General features: G+C 41.2%; 1 protein-coding gene across 1 annotated transcript in view; it reads right to left on the minus strand.

Moving 5' to 3' along the window:
- Positions 1-629: 629 nt before the first annotated feature.
- The window catches only part of LOC132592759 (glutamate receptor ionotropic, NMDA 2B-like), a 126,067-nt gene continuing 100,317 nt past the window's right edge, over positions 630-26,379 (minus strand). The window contains exon 3 of the mRNA XM_060279742.1: positions 630-1,232. Coding sequence (XP_060135725.1) covers positions 630-1,232 — 603 coding nt within the window. The remainder of the gene's footprint in view (positions 1,233-26,379) is intronic.

The raw sequence follows: 26,379 nt of genomic DNA on the forward strand, positions 1-26,379 counted from the left end.
CCTTGAATCCCAAAATGTGAGAAAGGCAGAGTACAAATATATTAAATGAATAAATAAATAACCCAGTTCCTAGTACATTTAACCCCTGAGTGTCCTCACTTCCTTTGCCACTCTTGCCCTAAGACATTTCTTTCTTGCCACTCATATTCTTGGCTCTTCTGCTACTGACCTGCCAAGCCAATCTAAAACCCATCTCTCCTTATATAGCACCTACAGCTTTCTCCTTGATAAATCTTAATAATGTACTGTACTTTATAACTTTGAATATCAGCTCACTTGCAGAAAGCCCTCACATATAAATTAACAAAAATAGCTTTCATCCTTAAGTATGTGTACAAACAAACACTGTTAATATGAGGTTGTTACTCTGCTTCTATTTTCTGTTGACTGCCACACAACCAATGAGTTCATAATCGACCAGTTCCTCATTCTGAATTAATTTCCAAAACTACTCTTGAGTTAGCATGAATGAACACTGTACAAGAAACAAAGGACCATGGCAGATTACCTGTTTACCCCAGAAATCAGACCCAGCTGGAAGTTTTCTTCCTAAAGCCTTCAATAAGACACATATCCATTGTGAGGGTTAGAACATGCCAGCTACTGACAAGCCATTATGCTGATTTCCCTTACCTATTTAACATGTTTGACTGGTAGATCCTCTTGTCCTGTGTGTTGTAGCAACTGCTCTTGGGCTCAGGAATGAAGCTGTGCTCAGACAGCATGTCAGAAGCAGCCGTGGTTATTATGGCTATTCCGTCTTTCACCCTGTCGCGAAGGCCATAGTCCCATTCGTCATATGACACAGAGATAAGCCCAGTGGGGAATTCAGAGGGGACTGTGTCTGTATCTCCAGCCACCAAGCTGGGTACAATCCATGTGTAATCATACCCAGTCAGACCCACAGAGTTAGCCACCTCAAAGATATAGGTGGCTTCTTCCTTAGTACAGTAAAGGAGGATGACAGGACTCTGGAGTTTCTTGAGCTGATTCTGGATCTTTGAGTCTCCGTCATCCAGAGACATATCCAGCAAGAGCACCTCTTCTAGCTCCCAGCCCACAAAGCTGTTCTCAATAGTGCTACGGACCTTGTTGACAAAGTCCTGGTAGCCAGGAAAGTAGGTAGTGACAATGGAGAAGATGTACCAGTCATATTCTTCCATGATGTTGAGCATGACAGAAGCTTGCTGTTCTATTGATGGACCAAACTGGAAGAACATGGACGATTCATCCTGTAAGAGGAGAAAAGAAGGAGCAGGTGTTAAAAGAAGGAAATGGCAGAATATGTGGACAGCATAGGGAAGAGGGGGCCATGCTCTTGTTGCTTTGCATTTAAGTGCATGGCTGTACCTATAATTATGCATGTGTAATACAGCAAAATACAACATGAGAGAGGCATAAAATGCTCACAGATTGTTGGTTTTCTTTAAATCCTACAATAAGAATTTGAAGGAGGGAAAGCGATTTAGTCCAACAGCTTTCCCACAGAGTAAACTGTTGGTGACCATTGCTCTGTCCCCCATTCCCCATTTCCCATATACAATCTAGACCAGCCTGCTCCAACTCTGGATTCCAAGATTCCCATCATCCCTGACTATCGGTTAAAGTGGCTATTCTATTACTGCTGCTGCCAGTTCGGCTTCACTGCCAAATTAAAACAGGGGAAAAGAAAGAAGGCAGTGTGCTGGGTGTGTGGCTTTTGTAGGATGGATGGAGTGACACATTTCTGACCTTTTAGATCAACATTTTGCCTAGGAAATCCTGTGCCAATCCAAGGAGAACTTTTGAGAATCAGGCTGCCTCTGCCCCCATTTTCCTATTAAACACAGAGATAAAATGTCCCAGACCACACATGGAAACTTGGAGGGGGTGGGTGGTGAAAGCGATTTTCAAAGCTTTCCACAAGGAGCTCAGGTTACAGTTTAGCAAAGCATTGCAACCATTTCAAAAATATTGTTTGTGGTAAAGGGCTAAACCAAGTAGTGGGTGACTGGTGGAGCCCTTGGCTCTCATCCAGTTCATTACCAACTTTAAAAAATTCCGTCCAGTAGCACCTTAGAGACCAACTAAGTTTGTCATTGGTATGAGCTTCCATGTGCATGCACACTTCTGTAACTATTACCAATGTAAGACATTAGTCCAGCCCATTGTTGGCTTAAGCTGTGTACGCACTATGCCCTTAAAGCACATTCAAAACACATTTGCTCACCTCAATTATGAGCACTGTAGTTTACCACTTGTAGAATTACAACCCTGACAACCCTGAATAAACTACAGTGCCCAGAATTCTTTGAAGGGGGAAATATGCCTGTGTGATTATAAGCACTTGTCACTAAATCAATATTTTTGATTTTATTATTTTTTATATTTTGCCAGATGGGTGGAGTATAAACAACATCACCATCATCAGTTATTTATTTCTGTAATTTAAAATGAAACTACAGAAATACCAGAGCTGAAAGTAGGGTTGCCATATGTCCTCTTTTTCCAGGACATGTCCTCTTTTTCATGGGTATGTAAATGTGTACTCTTTTATGCTTTTCAAAATATGACAACCCTATATGCCACAAAATATGCAATACCCACTGGAGGAGGATAAATGAGCACGGTTTATGTGTTTTGACTACCAATAAATACTCGGAAGGGGTTGCATCTAAATAAATGACAAAACAGGGTTATGTAGGTGGGATTGAAGAAGTGTATTACAGGTTTTTGTAATCTCCACTGTGGCAAGCATTTTTACTGTGAAGATTTGTAATTATTAGACAGTGAAGTGTTTGGGAAGCTGAGATCAGGGAGCAGTTATTTTCCAGAGCAGAGTTTTCAGTTTCCATCTGGAGTAAACCTAGGTGGTTCTCACTAGCAGAAGTCTTAATGATTTGCAAGGTGGGTTGGAGGGGGAGAGAGAATTTAATATACATATAATTTCCAAGGTGGATAAGCATGCACACCATGATTTTCCATCAGTTTCTGCTTCAGCAGGCACACCACCAACACTGCCACCAAATTGACAAACCAATTATAAACTCCAACAACATTTTTCAAAAGTGGGTCAGTGACCTGGCAGGGGGCTGAAGCAGCAGACTGGAGAAAAATCAGGTGTGGATGAAGTATGGGCCATAAACACTATCCGTATATATATGCATGCATGCATGCATACATACATACATACATACATACATGCATACATACTGTACATACATAATATGAAATCCAGAGACAGTTAAATCCCACTGAAATCAATTGTAACAGGAGTTTGGTAGTGCGTTTTAGTGGTTTCTGCCTGTTGCTTTATTTGCATTGCATCCACAATCATATACTGTACATGTTAGCAAGCATTATTTAGATTATTCCCTTCCCAACAATGAAATCTCCCTGAATTAAAATTAGATTTTAACAATACTACTCCCATTATCTTTTCCATACATTAAAATAAAGAAAACTCTGTACAAAAACCATTTCCTTTTAAATTTACTGTTGTTTAATACACCCAACCAGCCCACATAAAAATGTCATAGGCTAGTTCACAAGGCATGTAGTCGCTATTCTAGAGCCACTGTAATTTTGCCTATTATTGTAACATCAGCAGGAAGCTACTTCAGTTCGAGCAGAGGGGCTAAGATTGTTCAAACCAATTCATCCTGGAACCTAGCAAAATACTCGAGTTTAATCACCATGACATTTCAACTACCCAAATGAACTTTAACAGAATTAGCCAAATCAGCAACCACAAGGGTGAGATCAACCATCAGATAAAGAGTGGCAATATCATGGAGGGAAAGAAGTGTTTCTACAGCAAGTAAATCAGATTGAGATTCTGACGAAGCACTATTGGAAATATCAATGAAAAAACATATCCATGGCTCAAAACCACACACAGGTTCTTTAGCATTTCACAACTCCAATTATTTTATTTTCAGCTTCTCCAGCTACAAGGACTACTAAGAATGAGATTATTGAAGGAGAAGCATTAGTTGGAGATAACATTCAGGTTTTGAATCAAGAGCTAAATAACTAATTTAATTTGTTGTAATCCCAACTGAGGGTACTTCCAGACTACTGCTATTTTGAGGTGGGATCACACTTTCTTTGATGCAATTTCATTTAGGCTTCCCACCAATATACCAGTGTGAATGCACATTAAATAGCCAACACCATCTAATCTCCATGCCAACAAATCAGGATGGATGCTAAATAAACAGGCCGTATGAAAGTGCCCAGAGATATAATATTATTCTCTAACATATAATTCTCTAATATTCACCCGGTTAATTGCATCTTCACAAGAAGGCCAATGCTTTTGTCTGATGAAACTCACCAGTACAGAGCACCGCCCTCTCTCTCTTTTTTTAACTGTCCATTGCAGCCATTTTGTGCTGGCACCAATGGCACTTTTATCAAGATATGAGTACTGGCACTGAGTACCACAGAATGCCCTCTTGCCTTTCAGTAGTTTGTCTTGTAACACATAAATGCAACCTGATAAACAAAATATTAATATTGCTATTTTAAAAATATTCAAATCCAAAATATAATCTGCATGGAGGAAGAAGTTTGAAAACTACCATTCCCAAAAAAATATGAATTTGAGGGGGAGGGGCATGAAATAGCTGAATGGAAACTAAAAGCAAAGATTGATTCTATTTGTTTGAGTCTGAATAGAGACAATAGTGAAGTAAAGAAAATCATAGAAATGTAGAGTTGGAAGGGACCCTGGGGAACATCTTGTCCAACCCCCTGCAATGCAGAAATATGCAGCTGTTCCCATATGGGGATCGAACCTGCAACCTTGGCATTTATCAGCACCATGCTCTAACCAACTGAGTTATCCACTAAATAAATAAATAGCTGTATTTTTGCAGCACCTCTGCTTAAACAAGCCTATCCAGACACATAGATGTTTATTGACCATTTTAATATTTCTTGTAAACTGCTTAGAGGTTTTCCTACAATCAAGCAGTATATAAATTTTGTTAAAAAAATTTTTTAAAAAAAATCATAGTTTCCTACCTGACTACAAATGCTAATTTAGTCTTATCACCAATTATTGCCATTGTGAACAGCCGTGTTAAATTTTGTTAAATTAAATAAATAAATAGTCATATGAATAATATCAGATCCCCATAGAAGTCTGGGTGCATAGATGTGTTTTCAAGTGGCTCTGAATAATGGACAAAGGTTCTTTCCTAGGTAACCACACACCCCATTTGGCTCTGTGGTGGGACTATCAGGAGGGCTCATCTACAGATCTTAACACATAGCCTGATAGTGGGAAGACTTGCTAATCAAATGAATAAGTGGTGGTCATAGACTCTGATTTTTGCATTTCATTGCCACCCAAACTCACATTTTACACTTTCCCTCATGTGCATTCAGAGGATGCCACTTCACACGTTTGATGAAGTGGCCTCTACTCAAGGATCGTTTATGCCAGAAGAAATTTAAGGTGCCGTGAGAGTCTGCTGTTTTTGCAGCAACCAACTAATACAGCTAGCTCTCTGGAAGGTTTGGTTCTGATCCTCAAAAAAAATTGTTAGATCTTTTATTAAGGCATTTGAAATTATGTTGGAATTAAACCTATAGTTTGGGACTCTTTATGGAGCTTGAATATATTATGACTTCTTTAATATTGTATTTTTGCTTCTGGTACATCTGCTATCTGTCACAAGAAATAGGTCAACCAGCACGATCTATGAATCAAATGTAGGGGTACATTTGCACTGGCATTTTATCAATGGTTTACTGCCAGAACTACTGCTTTATGTGCTTGTACTGGTGTATGGTTTGCAACTTGATCAGTAGTTGTTTGCTGTAAATTATTGCTGAAGTTCCAACAGTAATTTATTACTGTTTTCTGGTGCACCGTTGAAGAGAGTTGAGCAGTTCAAGAATATACTATTTCTATTCTCATAGGCAAAAAGAACTATGTCATTTTCAAGTGCAGTTTCACCCGCCTTATTCAGCGCAAAATAATATGGGATAACTACAATTTTTCTTCTCAGGCTGGGGCAAAGGGGGGAAAGGACAACTTTTTCAAAGGCAGCAAGCATATTCATCTCCACTGCAGAGACAGATCTGCACAGTGCATAAGTGAAATACCTTACTACAGAATTTAATGTGGGATTAAATGTCACTTTGAAAAGGCAGCTGACTGTAGCTATACAATTTCAGGAAATGAAGAAGTTAAAAGGATGGTATTTTGTAGAACTGGTTTATTTATTTCTTGCATTTATTTATGACTTTCTATCAAAAAAGTCTCTAAGCCACTTACAGATGTATAAAATACCAAACAGCTTCTGAACCATTTAAAGCCAAGCAGAATAAAACACAATAGAGCAAAAAAAATTCCAAAGGTGTATTTGTCCCACAGAAAAAATAGAAAGGACACATCCTACCCCACCTTTCGAAAAGATCCACAAACGTAGGTCTACAAACATCGATACTAAATAAATCTTACCCTGTTAACCTATTATATCCTTCAAATTCTATAGCTGCAGCAACCTTTTCAAACATTTTAATCCCACATTAAATTTAGCAGTAAAGTATTTCTTTCAGTTATGTACTGAATAAACCTGTCTTCTTCCATGGGGACAAATATGCTTTGCCCGGCCGGAGTCTAGTCACATAATCCATGTCTTATAGACTTGATGCAGTATTGGTGCTAAATAAAACTTGCCTGAACCTTCACACTGTTTTGTTTAGTTCTAGAAAATATACACGAATCCTTTGAAAAACTAATGAAATGCTACAGTACTTAGATAATTGATTTAGTATCCTTCCCAAATACGTGCATTGTTTTAATTATGGGGAACGTTAAAGCTTCAGATTAAATTCTGATTAAATAACATAATTTAACACTTTAAAAGTATTATACTGTATGTGGTCCAATTCTAATATAATGGGACTAATGACTGGCTTTTATTCAGGTGGAAGAGTATGGCTAGAGCTGAGTGATGATTAATTCAAGTGGGATAACGCCATCATTGTCTGCAGGAATCCAACCAACTATTATTCCATAGTTATGTCTCATCTATTCCTCCCTGCTGTGTGCAACACAGATCCTACTGCTAGGTGCTTCAGAGAAAAAGCAAAATGTTTCACAAAATCCTCAAAAGCCTGAAGCATATTCTACTGCCAGATCCTCTTCCTCCAGAGTCCACAAAGCTCTCTCATTCTGAATCCATAATCAGCATCCTTTCTTTAGCTCTGAGGAGCTGAGTGAGATTTGTATCCAATCTATACAGTGTGTTGGCCAACGCAAACAAGTTTCCTTACTGAAAATCTATTCTGAAGGGACTATTGCTAGGACAACAAATTTCACTATTTTTTTTTATCAGTTTCTAACCATTTCAACTCTGGAAATAATACATCAGAGTTAATAGCATTAAAATACATGACAAGCAAACTATGGATCTGAGGCAGAAGCATGGAACACTTCTGAATATTTGAGGATTCTCTCATTGTTTGGGCACAGCTGTCTGCTTCCAGTGTGATGACCATTTCTCCCACATCCCTACTCTGGAGTGTTTTCCCATCTGGGAGAAATGTACGTGGAAAAATGCTTTGCTATATCATCTTCCTTACAACAAGAAATCACTGGGAAGATGTCACAGGGAAGAAGCTCCATGGATCAGGCCACAGTAGCTAGATCAGCTGGAGCCTGCCTCACTGGGCACCACAAGGTTCCGCCACAGGGCGCCACAGCTATGATGTAAGGAATTGAGCAGAACAGAGGCCGAGAGGCAGGGGTGCCAAATTTGGCCTCGCAAAGGGCACCACTGAAATTTGAAAGACCACAGTGTGCCCCTGATCCTGTCAGTGTAGTTTAGCACCTGTTTCCCCCAGATGTGGCAGAGAGAGGGAGTGCTTTGTCCATCCATCTTCTCCTTATTTTTCCTAAGCAATGGCAACATGCAAAATGACTGCTTGCCTACTGTGAGAACAAAATGCTGAACTTAATAAGCCTCTGGCCTGAACCAATAGGTTCTTCTTGTCTTCTTATGACAGCATCTTACCACTGAAATCTGGAATTAGAACTTCTTATGTCTTCCCACAGTACAATCTATGGAGCCTCAACAATCATATGAAGGCATTTGACGACCTCAGAAACCAATGAAAAGTGGAACGAATTCTGTTGCACACTCTCATTTCTGCTTCAGTGGCCCCTGTGGAATCCTGAATTGCTAAGAGGCAAGTCTTCAGTGATCATGCCTCCCTCACTGTGTTTCTGCAAAAGAGATCTCTGCATTTATCGAAGCACCTTTACCTTTAATGAAGGAACTTGCTACAGTTGTCATATGGTGCTGTGACAAAATTGTTCTTTTGATACCCACCCTCCCAGGAGCCACATTTTTCCTGAGAGAGGAAAGAGTTTCCTGTTTTCTTGATGTTCAAGTATCATCACCCATTAATGTTAGCTGGTCATTGACATTCTATAATCTAGCAGAGAAATCACAGTTAGATGGCCGCTCGCATGCTGCTAAGGTTTTTTGTGCACAATGGTAGAAATGGGAAGCATGGTTAAAAACAACAGCTACCCACCTGCATCAGCCCAGTAATGGTTATATTGGAATGAAACCAAATGAAACAGGAAAGCAGATGATTTCTAAGGTAAAGTGATGGTAGGTGTTATAGAGATCACATTTTCCTTGGGATGTCTGACTTCTGGAGGTGCTCCAAATCTGGAGGTTCTCCAAAGTTCAACCCTGCTATAAAATGAATTTGTGACCTATAAGGAAATTGTCTTTTCTTTTAACTCAAGTATTTGGGCAGCTTTCCAAATGTTTTGTGAAAGGAAGGAAGGAAGGAAGGAAGGAAGGAAGGAAGGAAGGAAGGAAGGAAGGAAGGAAGGAAGGACTGAGGAAGGCAAGGAACCAAAAATGTACAGCCACACTACAATCTACCCATTTCCCCACCTTTAAAAAGACAAACCAGGAAGGCATCATTCCCCTCACATTTTTGGTGTGCAGATTAATTCATTCAACAACTGATCTCTGGATGGAAGTTTAAAAAGAAAGCTATAGACTCTTATAATTAAATTTTCCATATTCTTCAAATCTCATTTATTACAAGAAAGCTGACATGAAAGTTGGATCTTTGTTACTTAAGAGTTCATTTACCACTGACATAGACTAGCCTGCAGCAACAGTCCTCTGCTTTTTGTTTATCCCTGCATTAATTTTTTTACATTTCTTTTTCAAAGATTCAGAATAACACTGTCTGCAATACTGCAGCTTAAAATGTGCAACATAAAGTGAAAGTGAATCTTCAGGTCACCACCCTGAAACATTATGAAAGTACTCTGGTTTTTCAAAAGAAAATGTATATACCGCTCGATTGTTAAAAACAAAATAACAAAATAACTCCAAAGTGGTTTACAAAAAGATATTATTATTATTGTTATTAATTCAACTTATACACAACTCATGCCCTATATCCGGAGGTCTCAGGGTGGTTCACAACAAGACTACAGCATATAATATCAAACCAAAAGCAGTAACCCAATAACCCACCCCCCCAAAATCCATATTCTAAAAGGGTGTTGGATGTCAATAAGATCAACCAAAGGCCTGGTTAAAAAGGAACGTTTTTGTCTGGCACCTAAAAGTGTATAATGAAGGCGCCAGGCGAACTTCCCTGGGGAGAGCATTCCATAGACTGGAAGCCATTGCAGAGAAGGCCTGTTCTCACGTTGCCACCCTCCGGACCACTCAAGGAGGAGGCTATCACCAAGATACAGCATTGGGGTGATAGTACTCTCATGTTGATATCTCTGTAAGGCACTATATTCAAAGATCAGTATGAGGAGACAAAGTAACATCCTCTGAATTCCTCATTTCCATTATTTTATCATCATCATCATCATCATCACTACCACCACCACCACCACCACAAGTTTGAAACATTTTAAGTATCTAGCACCCTGCACACTTGACAATAATTTGTGGAAACTGTACTTTCTCCGAAAATTCTTTTCTGTCTTCCTGATCAGGGCATGATTATGGTACTCCTGATTTATTATATGGGAAAAGTTTATATTAAAAGTTCACAAAAATTTGATGCCTTACCACACAACACAATTAAAATCAGGAGGATAACTGGTGTAGCTTCTTCAGCCAACAATCTTTTGCCTACAGGTAGGTAGCCGTGTTGGTCTGCCGTAGTCGAAACAAAATTTTAAAAATTCCAGTACTACTGGAAGGAATTTTTTTATTTTGTTTCGACTACGGCAGACCAACACGGCTACCTATCTGTAACTAGAACTATGGAAGGCACCACACTGAGCCGCATGAAATGGAAGTCCAATACTAATGACAAACTTAGTTGGTCTCTAAGGTGCTACTGGAAGGAATCTTGTTATTTTGTTTCAATCTTTTGCCTGATTTAGTTCGTGTGTGTTACATAAGTAACAGACTGTTATCCTAAATACACACAACTTGGAAGTAGAGTAAACCCCGCTAAACTCAAGATAGCTTCAGCATTAGTAGATATTAAATTACCCTGTGTTTTGCCAAGTGCAGCCATGGTTTCTAACAGGTCATCAAGGAACATTACATCCCACAGATCATCTATATGCTGTCTGAAGTCACATTTATACTACCATTTCTAAATTAACCATGCTTTCCTTTAATTAAGTGTCTCATTGGCATGTTATTGTAAGTAGTGAGGAGAAAGCTTCAAAGTGTTTCAAAACTCCATTTTTAATTTAGTTCAGAAATGCATCTACAGCCATCTGAACTTCTCCAGAGCTAGCAGTATGTGTTTAAATGGGGGGTGGGGGTGGGAGAAAGCATGCCACACTCTACGGGTGTGAGCAGAACACTGATATCCCAAATGGCATCATTTCAATGTAGCTGAAGTTAATCAAGTGCCCCACTGAAACCAATTGGACAAGTAAATCACAACTTATTTAAGTTCCACTGCTTTCACTGGGACTTTGGTCATGCACTGGGGTCTACACTACCCTGGATGCAGTGCTTAATCTGTAAAAAAAATCAGAGACAACAAAGATGAAAGGCACAACATGCTCTGCCTTGGAAGACTATGCCCTTTAAACCCAGATGTATAGAGTCTGAGTCAGGGATGATAAATAGGATGTCTGCAAATTGCATTATCCTTTGTTCATATGCTCCATGGTTAAGCTCTAGAACTGAAAACAGGTTTCTCGAGTTCATGCAACCATGAGTAAAATCCCCATGCAAACCTTCCCTGCTTGAGTAGGAAAGGTCAGGAGGTGAAAAGGTGCAGCTGAAGAACTTGGGGGTGAGGCTTGCAGGCTTATCCCTTCCCTCAGCCACACTTTTAACCATTGTGTGCTTAGGAAAATGCCTGACTACAGCTTTAGTCCCTCTGTCTAATCTTCTGATCAAAACTGAAAAGTGGAGTGGCAGGAGTACGGTAGAAAAAGAATTAAGATACAGCCAACATGAGTCTTAGGCACAGCGTTATGTGAGTGTCTATACAAAATGGTAACTCTACAGTTGACCCCTGGAAGCTATCACAAACCAAAAAAGTCATTTGGAGGCTTTGCAAATGTTTTTCTGCTGTTGTTTATGTTCTGATTATGTATTTGTACTGATATATTATTTCAGTTGTAAATCACTCTGAAAACTGATGTTGAAGGACAGTATATAAATTTCGTAAAAGAAAAGTCTGCCCTGCAGAATGCCTTGCCAAGTGACATACATCAAGCCCTCTTTGTTTTGGACAGAGAGTAAAAATCTAGCTGCTAATAACCATGAGCATTTTTAAAAAAAAAAAAAAAAAAAGGCAAAGCAGTAAAAAAAAAATCCATCTTCCCTCTTATCTAGATTTCTTTTCCAATCAACCAGCAAGCAATAGGTGCAGCAGAAAGCTACTGTTTCACCTTCTTTGCTCAGCTAATTGATCTTTAGAGTTTTAAATGATTGATTCTCTCCCTCCCCACGAATGAGAGACTGATACCAATGAAGTTCATGAATCTAGTATTTACAAGAATATTAAAGGAGACAAAATACTCCCAACTCAACCTTTGTTGTCTCTGATATCCAGAGAAAGGAGTTTTTGCAATCTTGTTCAAGAAAATACAAATATGATGCAGGTACTAATACTCTCTTACATCTACGTACACCCATTCCCATGCTTCTGTCACACTCTGTTTGTTGCGCCATTAGGATCTGGCCAAGTCAGAGAAAGTAACAATTTACCTTGCCACCACTGATCAGGAAAATAAACAGAAAGGCGCTGGGTTTGCTTATTACTCAAGTAAAGCTTATCTTCTCTATAAAAGCAAAATATGACCCTGCTCAGTGGAACCACAATGACTCTTAGGAACTGAAAACTAAAACAGAAGTATAATTGTGCAGCTAGCAGTAGCCAGGTCTAGTGTTTGATTGTGTTTGTGTGAGAGCACATACATACATATAGAAAGATAGTTAGATAGCCTTGGTGTGGTAGGATTGTTTCATCACGGCCACAGGGAGGTGAGCTTTAACCCTTCCCTCACTAGTCACAATTCTCCTCCCAGCCATAAATTCCCCACAGCACCTCATGAACATTAGCTAAAAGTGCCGTTGTAATGCTAATTTCAGCATGCAAATAATGTTGGTTTACATCACAATCATGGCTGGGGAGAGAATAGTTAAACCTCTTCTCCCTACACAATTGTGGTCCTGATGAAAAATTAGGCTCCCTTCACACAGTGCTGGGTGTTGGATTTTTAAAAAAGCAGATATGTGCTTGAATTCAATTAGTGTTGCTTCAGGGATGGAAGGCATTCATCTACATAACAGGGAGGGGGAATATTTGGTAATTCTTTCTTTCCCCTGCAGTCCCCCAATCTTGCAAAAACCTATCTGTAGGGCCTCCCCAACCCTGGCATATGTGTGCAACAGTGGCCAAAACAAAGGACCTCCCAGGACATTCCAATTAGAGAAAAGAAAGGTGGTGGTCATAGTTGCTGAGTATCCAGAGTTGAAGCTCAGCAGGAATCACATGTGTCCAAGGGTGGCCAGTGGTGATGACAGGCCTGGTGGAGATAAAGACAGATATGCATTCCAAGCATAAAGAGTTACCGTAACAAGAACAGTCTGTACCAGCTATAGCGCCTTTATCCAGTCACACCTAAGGGTCTGAATTGAAGATGGACCTGTTAACCTCTGTGAAACTCTCACACAATCATACTCCATTCCGTTTTTACATTACTGAAACTTATTTCATACAAACTCACAGCAACAGAAAGCAGACCAAGAAATTGCTAAATGAAGACAAACTATGCTGTAGATTAGACCTAAACAAAACTTACAGATACTGGTACGTGATTTGTGTATCACACATAAAAAATAGATGCAGGGGGGGGGGGGAACCCACTCTGGAATTTAAGTATGTCAAACTGTGGTGAAAATTTCAATCAGAACCAAGTATTTTCTTTTTAATTCTATCCTCCTCCTCCTCCTTTCCTCCTCCTTCAATCTCGTCCAGATTTAGACTTTCCGCTTTTAATAGCCATTCAGCCTGAGCTGCAGCTTTCTCTCTAAGAATGATGCACGTAGAGGAGCAAAATAGATCAGTGGCACATGTGGCGCAAGATTTCTGACACAGACATTGAGCAGTAGGAACATTTGCCTTTGTTTGCCAAACGCAGGGCTAGCAGTATTAACAATAAAGGGGCCCGCAAGAATAAAAAACCAGGGAGAGGCTTGTAAGGTTTAGAAATAGCTCTTTTGCAAGCTTAAAAGAGAACCCGAAACATCTTGTTTTCCTGCATCTCCTGTTGTCTGTTCTCTTTCTTAACCACACTCTGTCACAATGGCAAAGTGGGCTGTAGATAGAAGCAACAGCAGGAGCTACAGCTAGTAAGAAAGAAACAGGCTATTCAGTCAGAATGTCTTCCCAGTCAGAGCACTCAACAAAGAAAGCTAAACAAGGACATAAAAGAGGAAAGAAAATATTGCATCCAGCATTTCACATCTTCTAAGACCATCAATACTACTTTATAGATCATCATTCTTCTCTCTCCCTGTAATATTCTCTCATCCTTCAATCATTTACTTGATGCACAGGCACTTACATTTCAGCAATGATAATGGCTCTCCTTTCAAATCTGATATGCTAACTGTGGAACTCACTCCCACAGGAGACAACTCAGGTGGCTTTAAAATTCATGGACAACAAGGCTGTTGATGGCTACTAGTCATGATAGCTATGTTCTGCTGCCACTGTCAGAAATGGTAGTAGCTGGGAATCACAGGTGGGCAAGAGTGCTGCTGCATTCATATCCTGCTTATGGGTTTCCTATGGGCATCTGGTTGGCCACTATGAGAACAGGCTGCTGGGAGAGACGAGCCATTGGCGTGATCCAGCAGGGTGTTCTTATGCTCTTAGGTTCTTACTTTAATAGCAAACTGAGTAGGAATCTCTCCCTGTGTAGGCAAAATGGTACCATCCACACAAGAAGGATATATGAGTGGGCTTGGGGCAACTCTAAAGTTTGCACAATTAAGAAATATATATGTATGGGTGGAACCCTGTGAGGGGACCCCAAAATCAACCCACTGAGGGCTGAGCATGCTCAATGCCCGTGGGAAGTTTGTTGTCCTTTGGAGAGTGGGACCAGAAAATTGGAGAGAGAATTGAAATGGGCCATGGTTCTTACAGATAACCCATAGAATAGGATAAGAAAGAGAGAGCGCAGGAGAGTATGATTGAATCTAACTGCATCCTTCCTTAGTAATCAATGAGCTAAACAGGTGTCAAAGTCCTACCATACCCCTAAGGGAAAAGGGATTTGTTAGAAATATAAAACAGAAAATACAGATGTGGCCTATACAAACATTCTTCTGGACTCACTCACTGGGCAGAGAAAAGGCAGTTCATTACCTCCCACAGCAGGATCCAAATAAACAGTGTAATTTGCTTTGGAAAGGGTCAAAAGAAACTGTTCTTATGAGAAGAGAAATAAGTAAAAGATGCTCCCTTCTCAATGGGGTTCAAGTGGGCAAATAAAGTTATCATATACAGCAGCTTTGATTAAGGAAAGTTTTTAAAGCCATTAAACTGGGGTATTATACACATAGAATAACTCCTATCTGAACTATTAGGTATGGCAGAAAGTAGCAAGGCAAGACTGCAGATTTTGGCATAAGCTAAAACAACAGACATTGAGAAGGCACTGGTGGAGGGGTCAAGCAGCCAGAACTGGGGAAAAGGCTTGAAGCAGCAGGTTTTGCAAAGGTATGTATAGCAGTGACAAGGCAGCTAAAAATGCTTATTAAAACACTACACCAAAGCCCTGTGAAACACTAAGGATAAATCTCAAATCAGACTAGTTGTAGTTATGGTGTAAATGAGGAGAAAAACATTTTCACTAATTGGCAGAAATGTAGGGCTTTACAGGTCATTGCCAAGACTCTGAATGTGTTTATTTTTATTTTTTACCAATATTTGTATACTGCTTTTCACCAATGTGTGGTCACAAAGCAGGTTGCAAAAAGACTCAATTAAAAAAAAACATCAAAGTAATGATAAATATTTTAAACTGTAAAGCACAAGTTAAATAATAATAGATTCCCTGAGCAGTCATGCTATGAAAGCACATCAGGCACTCCTGTAAACAGGTCAACATAAGCCAAGGTGAACATATGTTTTGAGCTAGAGAAAGAAGCTCACAGAAGAAGTAGCCATTCATGCCTCCGAGGGAAGAGGGTTCCCCAACCAGACTGCAGCTGTTGAGAAGGTTCTATCTCATGCCTCCACAAACCAGCGTCATGCACCCAGGGGACAGCAAGAAGTGCCTCCACCAGCCAGAAAGGCCACACAGGCTAGTAGAGTCAGAGGCGAATTGTGCCCTGAAGCATACTGAGAACCAGTGGAATGGGTAGATGTGACATGACCCCATGGGCAACTGCCACTAACATACTTGTTGCCTCATCCTGAATATTCAGTGGGAAATGGGTGGCCGAGGTGGAACCTGCACCAAAATGTTGCAATGCATCCTTCCTCCTTAAAAAAGGGTTCGTCTTCAGGGTTCCAAACAGACCTTCCACCCAAGCAAATCATTCCACTTTTCCCCGCTCCCCCGCCAGGTTCCATTTCTTTTCTTCTACAACTTTCAACTGAGTTATAACCACAGGAATTGCATGTTAGCAATGCCCCTGTAATGAATGAGGGTCTGTGTTTCTAGTAAGCAGAGAATATTAAATTTTCGGCAAAAAAAAAGAGAGAAAAGTACCGTAATACCATCCAAATCACAAAATTTGTTATTCTAGCCCGCAAGATTCCAGCAGAGAAACTTTGAACAGCAGCCGAAAGCAATCATTTCATCTTGGTACCCATTAGCCTTTTCAAATACACTTCCATTATGAGACAGTAAAGACTGGAAAGGAATCGGGGAAATTTACTAGAAGGTTTCTTAAATTTGTTAAATCTTTCGTGTGTCTCCAGAAAACCTGGATGTCCATTCTTCTTCTAATACTAAGGGGTTGCTCATTAATTACTTTATATTATATTATTTCCAGGAAACGTTTTTGCCGGAATCCAACTTCTCTCCCTGAAGGTTTTAGCTCAGTAAGCTAAAACCTTCTACAAATGATACATTGGTACATCATTCTTAGAATAATTCTTGAAGTTACCAAGGGAGGAGAAAGTAGATTTGTGGGTCCAGGTGCTGTGAGCCTGAGCCTACTAGGGCATGAGGGGAATGGGAGGCATGAAAGCAACAAAAACGGCATGATAACAGTTTGGGATCGAAATGACCACAACTTTATTGACTACAGATGTCAGTATGGCATAGGCATTGGGTATGTATCCTGAATCAACCAGCCCGACTGTTGGCTGATTACTTCATCAGGGGCGATCCTGGGTTAAGGATCCCCCCATGACGCAAATCAAATAGAACAATCCCGCCAGGTCGCCATTTGGGGAGTTTTGTGGACCATTAGTCTCTGTCTGGGCCTTCAGACAGAAACCTCCCCCTGGACCCCTTTACCAAGGTACCCTGAAATTTGAACCTGAATAAAGATAATGTCTTCTTTCCACCAAAAGTTGTGAAAGTTGCTATGAGGAAGGCATAGCCCCCAGACAGGCCCAATTTGTCTGCAGGCAAACTCCTCCCTGGCCCTGAATACAGCAACCAATTCCACAGCAAGGCCACACACACACACTTCTGGGCAGAGCCACAACATACGGGGTGGGCAAGTGGGACGTCCAGTGCCAACTGCACTACTTGTTCCCAGCACAGCAAGTTTATATGCTGTGAAGGTGGACCTGAGTGAAGGTGGAGCTGCTCCATCCCCAGAGCCTCACCTCTCAGAAAGGCCATGATTGGCCAATTCAAATTTTTGTAGGAAATCCCATCAACCCCAACAACCAGCTGAGGGCAATTGACAGCGTCACAATCGCCACTGCCATAAAAAACGGTAAGTGGTCTTTTTCTCTCTTTATTTTTAGAAGTCTGTTTCTTAACAAGTCAAATCTTACCATGATAGCTAACTGCTCTAAGGTAGAAAGGGCACTATCCTTGGAGACTCAATTAGATTCTCCTCAAGAGTGTCTCCAATAGACAACTTCAGCTCAGTATCCTCTCTTAACTAAAGTTTCATCCCACTAATAAAGTCCTGGTCAGACCTCTTAGAAAGTACAAAATGCCCTTGCTTAACTTCTGTTTGGGGCTTTAACCTGAGTCTACTCCTAGGGCTCAGAAGTGGAGATCTAATCATAGCCTTGAATACTCAAACAAAGTAAGATTCCTTTCTTCAGCAAAAAAGATATGAAATGGACATCAGGTTCTACAAAAGGAAACAAGAATTCCTTAGCCATAGACAAAGTCTCAACAGCTTTTATATATTCACATGTTCAGGATTTCACTTAAGTAAGCTGCTCAGACGGTAGATAGCTATCAGCTTACTACTCCAAGTAGAAAAATATCCATTGATGGGAAAAACCACCAAGCTGATTTGAAGAGATTGTACTACTAATTCATGAAGCATCTTCCCTTCTTTATCACTTTGGCCAGTAGCAGCCAATTAAGAGCAGCCAGGTACTTGAATGCCCAAAGGATCTTGGGGGTCCTCCAAACCCAGAAATCTTCTTACATTATCATAAATTAAAATTACATTGACTATAACTTGGTCATGTCCATTTTATGTATAAAGATGCATCTATAATTTATATACATTTACATACACTCTTCATAAATTTGTTCTCCATAAATTTCTTCTCATAATGTTTTATTTCCTATTCATCAGCTGGTTGTTGGCAACTTGGGAAGTGCTGAATAAGAGCTGTTGCAAGAATTGTCAATCAGCTGATTGAAAATGACTGCAAAACCACTTTCCTCCAAACCCCATATTTTCCTGCTCCACACCTGATGTCAGGTGTAGGGCAAGTGGGTGTGGTTTGGCTGACCTCACTAGACAAATAAGGAGGACTGGCCAAATAACAGGCTGGAGATTCCACACTGCTGTTACAGGGTGTCTCTTTTTCACTGGCTGCTGCAGGTATCTGTGCAAAAGTGACGCTAGAGATGACTATAAATTGTAATGGCAATACCCTGATTTGATAATTCTATTATTCATTTTACTGCTTTTTAGCCCCTGTTTTATTACTTGTTTATCCTCTACTCTGGTTTTTATTTTTTCAGTAGTTTTATTTGCAAACATGATTTGTTTTACTCTTTGAGCCTCTCCTAATTTTTGCATTGGCCTTTGACCTCAAGCAATAAAAGTTTTACCTGAACTGAACTAAGCTGTCATTCTATACTCTGTGGCTACTGAGCATGCTCATTCTTCACTGGGCTGCTATGATTTTTATTTTATTTTTATACTTCTGAAAAACTTGGGGTTCCCCTGAGCAAGCACACCTTATTTCTCAGTGATTACAATCCTACTACTGGCTACATTCCTATGTTTGCTATTTGAAGCAGTAAATGAAAACAATATTTCAAGATATATGTAGAGGAGAACATAGGCTCTGAGCCTGACTAATAAAATTGTGAGAAGAAATTGCAGAAGTCTAATGGCTGGCAACATTCAATTTTTAAGGGCTCCTGACCCAGGTGGGTTCTGACCAACAATACACAGCCAGGTAAGGTGTGGTTATTGCCTTTTGGAAGTTAAGAGATGGGGCTGTCACAGTGCTAATGACTGCTGGAGTTACCCAACTTCCCTGCCAGAAAAAGATATTTCCACAACTTGTGGGCAGCTATGTGGTCTGCCCACCCCTAGGAAATGGAAGGTGAGTGAACTGTAGGTTTATAAAGTGACAACCACACTCTCCACTATGATTTCTTCTTTCCCATTATCATACTCTGCTTGATATGCCCACAGATTTGTCACTCTATGCCACTCATCCTCAAATCCCCTAAATTTTGTTCAGTCCTTTGCCAGTTTGGAGTGGTAGAAAGGAGGAGGAGAGAAGAACATTGTGGAATTTGAGTCCCAATTTAGATATTCAGTTTTGTTACTATGACAACAGTAGCAACAAATTCCATTCCAAAGCAGCTATTGAGGGCTCTCGGTGAGTTACATTCTTTAATTGCTACCAGCCATTGTCAAGACACACCACCAATGACTGATTGTGTCTGCACCCCCCAAATAATGCCACTTGTGTTCCCGCTTCATGGAAGGAGTATGTGCACATTCTCCATGAGACCTGGTGAATGTGCACAATGCCCAGTTATTATGCAAATTACATTCAAATTCTATTCATTTTAACACACACACACATTCTCTCTCTCTCTCTCTCTCTCTCTCTCTCTCTCTCTCTCTCTCTCTCACACACACACACACACACACACACAGTATTACAAAGAACTCATTTTCCTTCCTACCAGTTATCAGTACATTTTAACAACAAAAGAAAAGTCAAATCTTAGGAACCATATCATAGAATCATAGAATTGTAGAGTTGGAAGGGACCCTGGGGATCATCTAGTCCAAACCCCTGTAATACAGGAATGAATATGTAGCTGCCCCATATGGGGACTGAACCTGCAAACTTTGTGTTATCAGCACCACACTCTAACCAACTGAGCTATCAGCAAGGCTTTATGTGATGCAAGTGGCGGAGAGGTAGGCTGCATGATGCTTGGATCCTGGGTTAAAATCTAATGGAAGATTCCATCGTTGAATTAGCCAGGCAAGGGTACTCATTTCCACCTAAGTACAGTCCTTTGTATAACAAAGGAAGCTGCTGCTCTGTGCCAGAGGGAAAATGGGTGGGCATACCTAGCTGGTAGTGAGAAAGACAACAGCCTGATCTGAGTTATGTGGCGGCTAGGCTAGAAGCAAACAGAAGGCAGAGAATGAGAGCCATGCTTGATTTCTGCTGGAATCCAAGGCTGTGGCTGTGGGAGAAGCAAGACCCTCTTGGAGTGTCAATGTTGTGAGCTCCTCCATCTTAGGCTCAGGTTGTAGATATGTGTGAATAAACTGTATATCATTAGGACACCACAGTCTGGAACCCCTGGAATCTCTCGCTACTTGGAGATTGGAGTGGCATGCAACACTACGTACAACTGTCAGCACATAACCTGCTTGTGTTTCTAGCTTTTCTAACTGAAGATGCACTGCCAGCCAGTCTGCAACCGCTCTCATTTTCAAGTTCCAGGACAAGTTGCTCTTATGTACACCTCACCAAAGGGGAACACTTTTCTCTCTTTTTTCAGATGACAACACAATTTCAGTCTAACTCTTTCTGTAGTAGATCATACAGTCAAAAACCAGCTAAGCAGAAGCTGGAAGAGAGACCCTTTTGGCCAACATTTTGCCAAGGAGTCACAAGAATTGAGTGATATTTATTATGCATAACAGTAGCAGGCAGCTGACATCTTGGTACTCAGCATCATGGCCTGTTCCCTGGAAATGTGTAGGACCACAGTCCTAAAATCTTCCATTGGATCTGATAGATTTAACATTCAAAGTTCTTGAGCTCACAGTGTCCCAAAACAAGCGGACTATTTTGTAGAGAGAATATAATAAAATTGATTTCCTGTGCCTGATCTAAGTCTCCTCCCACTACAGTCTCTTTAACGTACACTGCAGATGCTTGTGTGGGAAGTTGGAAAGAAGGTTTAAAGTGGCTTATTAAACTGAACAAGCTGCTCAGATTTTGTCTTTCAAACTAATGCTGTAGCTGCTTCTGTCCTAATCATACTAACCTGAGTTATGTGCAAACCTCAGTAAGTAGAATAGGCTGACATTATAAAGTGAGACTTGCTGGTGCTGACCAGCAGTGTGCAGCCCAGCCTTGGCCACATTTAGTCAGAAGTGCCCTTGGCTTTGTTCAATGTGATTTACTTCTGAGTGTGATAATTACAACCACAGTTGTGCAAAAGGGAGTGGAAAACAATTACAATGGTGCCTCTCAAGACTAATTGAATTCGTTCTGCGAGTCAATTCGTTTTGTGAAAAATTCGTCTTGCGAATCGCGGTTTCCCATAGGAATGCTTTGAAATTTCTTTTTTTGCCCATAAGGTAAAGGGACCCCTGACCATTAGGTCCAGTCGTGGGGTTGCGCGCTCATCTCACATTATTGGCCGAGGGAGCCGGCGTACAGCTTCCAGGTCATGTGGCCAGCATGACAAAGCCGCTTCTGGCAAACCACAGCAGCACATGGAAACGCCATTTACCTTCCCGCTGTAGTGGTTCCTATTTATCTACTTGCATTTTGCGTGCTTTTGAACTGCTAGGTTGGCAGGAGCTGGGACCAAGCAATGGGAGCTCACCCCGTCACAGGGATTCGAACTGCCAACCTTCTGATCAGCAAGAGACGAATTTTTCACAGAACGAATTCGTCTTGCGAGTCACCATCAGATCACAAGACGCATTCGTCTTGCAGAAAATTTGTCTTTCAGGGCATTCGTCTTGCGAGGTACCACTGTAATGGTGCTGGTTTCTTTTGCATTTAACTTGACCTCATTACACCTGATATTTTACTTGCCCCCCTCCAAAAAAAACCACAGTTTTGTGTATTTTAACTTCAAGCTCACACATGGAAATCAAATTTCAATACTATATGCATGAGTACTCACAAAAACTAAATGTATGCATGCAAGTGTTGAAGCCAAAATCATCTCCCTTTTTCATTCAACGAAGGAACAGAATTCATACTTTATGACCCAATCAGCCCTAACTAAAAACCAGGGCTAAAGTTTTAATATTGTCAACATACCAAGTTGTTGGGTTTTTTTTAAAAAAAAAAATGCTGTCAGTAGAAGGAAGCTAAGATAACTGTTGCGTGTGCCAGAAACAGAAACAGAAGCACAATTTATTTACTGCATAGCCAGTCTCCAAATCAAATGATACCGCAAGACTTTTCAAATAACCCAGCCATAACCACCAAATAATGGTGCTGCATGCCCCAGTGACAAAGCATGCTGTGACTCAAACACAGGCTTTTAGTGTTGTGACACCAGCTCTCTAGAATTACCTTGCCCTAGAAGTGAAGCAAACCCCCCAACATTATGTTTTGGACATTTGTTGACAACAGTTCTTTTCTCCCAAGCCTTCCCAAATAAGTCTACTTCATTTCTGCAACTTTTAATTCCTTTTTGATTCTTTTTAAAAGCACTGTTTTATTATTTGTATTATGTTTTATATTCTATTTTTTACTACCATCCAACACAGAAAAGTTTATAATTTCTGCACTAGTCAATAAATAGATAAATATCAAAGGATAATTATATCTAATAGTACCATTCCAGCAGAATGTGCTTTAGGCTGACAAATAGTGTGGAAGAGAGAAGATATAAGGATGATGTTATGTGTACAGTGTCCCACAAAAGGTGTCTGCATCCAGCATTTAATGCACATTGTCACACTGTGCACACACCCATGCTCAGAACAGGCTCTTGAAATCAGTGAATGTAACTTGGATCAATTGATTTCAATACATCAAGTCTAATTAAGCTCCTCCTCCAGTTCTATAATTACCTTAGGGCCTATCCACAATTTTCCTGTGATTTCAAGTCATGGGTCTGAGAGGTTTTGGGTTTTTGTCCCAGTGCTTTCCCTGGGAAAACCCACTATTTACTGCAGAAAAATCTGCAGAAAACTCAATTGACGTTTGTTCTGATTTGGCAATAAACAGCAGGGTTTCCCAGGGAAGGTAGCTAGACCAAAAAAAAAAAGCAACCTTTCAGATCTGTGACTTGAAACCACTTGAAGTCATGGGACAAATTGAAGTGCGGATGGAGCCTTAGTGTTCTATGGATCTAAAAGGAGTTCCAGGTGCCAAAAAAACCCCTGCATTTGTCCTTATACCGTGTTTCCCCGAAAATAAGACACTGTCTTATCTTTATTTTTCCTCAAGAAGACACACTATGGCTTATTTTCAGGGGATGTCTTATTTTTTAATTATGTGTCCTCGCCTCTTCCTTGGCGCCCTCCAGATCTGCGTCTTATTTTCGGGGTATGGCTTATATTGCGCAAATGCTTAGAAATCCTGCTACGGCTTATTTTATGGGTATGTCTTATTTTCGGGGAAACAGGGTATGTAGGGAAACAAGTTTCCCCCAGTCCCTAGTTTAGTGAGATGTGCAGAACGAGCTCCAGACTCACACACTTTCCTCCCCTTACCTCCTCCTGCCAGGAGAGGGAATTCAGCAGTGATAACTTAATTTCCCTGAACCTCAGCTTCTTGTGTAACTTAAACCAGAAATTGTAAAGTTAGCTTGTTTTGAAACTGACTGCAGCTACACAATAAACTGAGATTCAGAGAAACTGGGATGGGGGTGGTGGAATACATGCAAGCTCAAGGTTTACTGCAGCTCCTTCTTGTTCCTACATGTCTCGTTTAACCATGGTTTAGCATGAAGCGCAAAGTGGATGTTGTGTAGTTTTTATCAACCCAATATTTTTCAGGTGCTGCTGCCACTAACCCCACAAAAATTGTGTTATTTAAACTTCCAAAAGAAGTTGCTGTAAGTTTGGGGGCTTATTTTAAATTCTCTAGGCAACTGCGGTACACAATAAGAGGTCAGGAGGAAAAAAGGGACAAAGATGGAGAGAGCTTTAAATAATGTCATGAGCTGTTGCTGTAAACAAACTGACCGCTAAAAAATGGCAGGGGATCTAGTTGAGTTGAAGATGCCCCCTGCAGAGAAACACTGCAGGGAGAAACTAAAAAGGAGGACTTTAAAAAGCAGAAGGGGAAGGCTTTGAAGCCCTTACTCCGAGCATCAAACAAGGGGAATGACCTGGGTTTAGCTAGCTTGATTGCAAGGACCTTTAACAAAACAGTTTTAATGTTCCTTGAATGTTTATGGATGGTGTTGGGAAGGATCAATTCCTCTGTAGCTGTGGGGGTCTCAGACCTAGGCTCTACAGCAGGGGTAGGCAACCTAAGGCCTGGGGGCCGGATGCTGCCCAATCGCCTTCTCAATCCGGCCCACGGACGGTCCGGGAATCAGCGTGTTTTTACATGAGTAGAATGTGTGCTTTTATTTGTAATGCATCTCTGGGTTATTTGTGGGGCCTGCCTGGTGTTTTTACATGAGTAGAATGTGTGCTTTTATTTAAAATGCATCTCTGGGTTATTTGTGGGGCATAGGAATTCGTTAATTCCCCCCCCCCAAAAAAAAATAGTCTGGCCCGCCACGTGGTCTGAGGGACGGTGGACCAGCCCACGGCTGAAAAAGGTTGCTGACCCCTGCTCTACAGCATCTTGGCTGTGAAATCTGGAAGACCCGCTCTGTGCCTAGGAGGGCAGGGCCCTGATGGACATCAGTTTAAAAAGCTGAGGCTGCTGAAGAGGCTGGAGACCATCTTCGCTGTCTCTTAGTACAGTCCCAGGTAATATTTTATACTCTTGCTAATGATGCCTTTTTAAATGTGCATTTTATATTTGACTTCCTTGGTAGTGTCTTATTTTGAAATCTTTTAAGATAATGTTTTAGTTTCCTGTTAATTAGGTTGTTTGAATGTATACTTGACTTTCTTCAGTAATGTTTTGTTCTGGATTGTTTTATTTGATGTTTTAATGTGGGTTGCAAACCACTTTGAATTTTTTTCCTTAAATATAAATCAGTATAGAGATGAAATGATTGATGATAATAATAATGTTTGAAAGGAAAACAGCAGTTTGGAGTTTAAGATGCTTGCTTCAGATTCTTTTTGGGAATTGGTGCTAGGGACCCAGATGGCGCTGTGGTTAAACCACTGAGCCTAGGGCTTGCTGATCAGAAGGTCAGCGGTTCGAATCCCTGTGACGGGGTGAGCTCCCGTTGCTTGGTCCCAGCTCCTGCCAACCTAGCAGTTTGAAAGCACGTCAAAATGCAAGTAGATAAATAGCAACCGCTACAGCGGGAAGGTAAATGGCGTTTCCATGTGCTGCTCTGGTTTGCCAGAAGCGGCTTTGCAATGCTGGCCACATGATCTGGAAGCTGTACGCCGGCTCCCTCGGCCAATAATGCGAGATGAGCGCGCAACCCCAGAGTCGGTCACGACTGGACCTAATGGTCAAGGGTCCCTTTACCTTACTTATAGGTATGTGTGCTTGCTCGCACTTATGCTCTGCTTAGGTAAAGGGACCCCTGACCATTAGATCCAGTTGCGGACGACTCTGGGGTTGCGGCACTCATCTCGCTTTACTGGCCGAGGGAGCCGGCGTACAGCTTCCAGGTCGTGTGGCCAGCATGACTAAGCCGCTTTTGGCGAACCAGAGCAGTGCACGGAAACCCTGTTTACCTTTCCGCTGTAGCGGTACCTATTTATCTACTTGCACTTTGACGTGCTTTCGAACTGCTAGGTGGGCAGGAGCTGGGACCAAACAACGGGAGCTCACCCCGTAGCGGGGATTCAAACTGCTAACCTTCCAATCAACAAGGCCTAGGCTCTGTGGTTTAGACCACAGTGCCACAACCTGGAGGCGGTTGGAGGATGGATGGCGGCTAACAGATTGAGGTTGAATCCTGACAAGACTGAAGTACTGTTTGTGGGGGACAGGAGGCAGGCAGGTGTGGAGGACTCCCTGGTCCTGAATGGGGTAGCTGTGCCCCTGAAGGACCAGGTGCGCAGCCTGGGAGTCATTCTGGACTCACAGCTGTCCATGGAGGCGCAGGTCAATTCTGTGTCCAGGGCAGCTGTCTATCAGCTCCATCTGGTACGCAGGCTGAGACCCTACCTGCCTGCAGACTGTCTCACCAGAGTGGTGCATGCTCTGGTTATCTCCCGCTTGGACTACTGCAATGTGCTCTCCGTGGGGCTACCTTTGAAGGTGACCCGGAAACTACAACTAATCCAGACTGTGGCAGCTAGACTGGTGACTGGGAGCGGCCGCCGAGACCACATAACACCAGTCTTGAAAGATCTACATTGGCTCCCAGTACGTTTCCGAGCACAGTTCAAAGTGTTGGTGCTGACCTTTAAAGCCCTAAATGGGCTCAGTCCAGTATACGTGAAGGAG

This window comes from Zootoca vivipara, chromosome 10 (genome assembly GCF_963506605.1).
Source record: "Zootoca vivipara chromosome 10, rZooViv1.1, whole genome shotgun sequence".
NCBI classification, from domain to species: domain Eukaryota; kingdom Metazoa; phylum Chordata; class Lepidosauria; order Squamata; family Lacertidae; genus Zootoca; species Zootoca vivipara.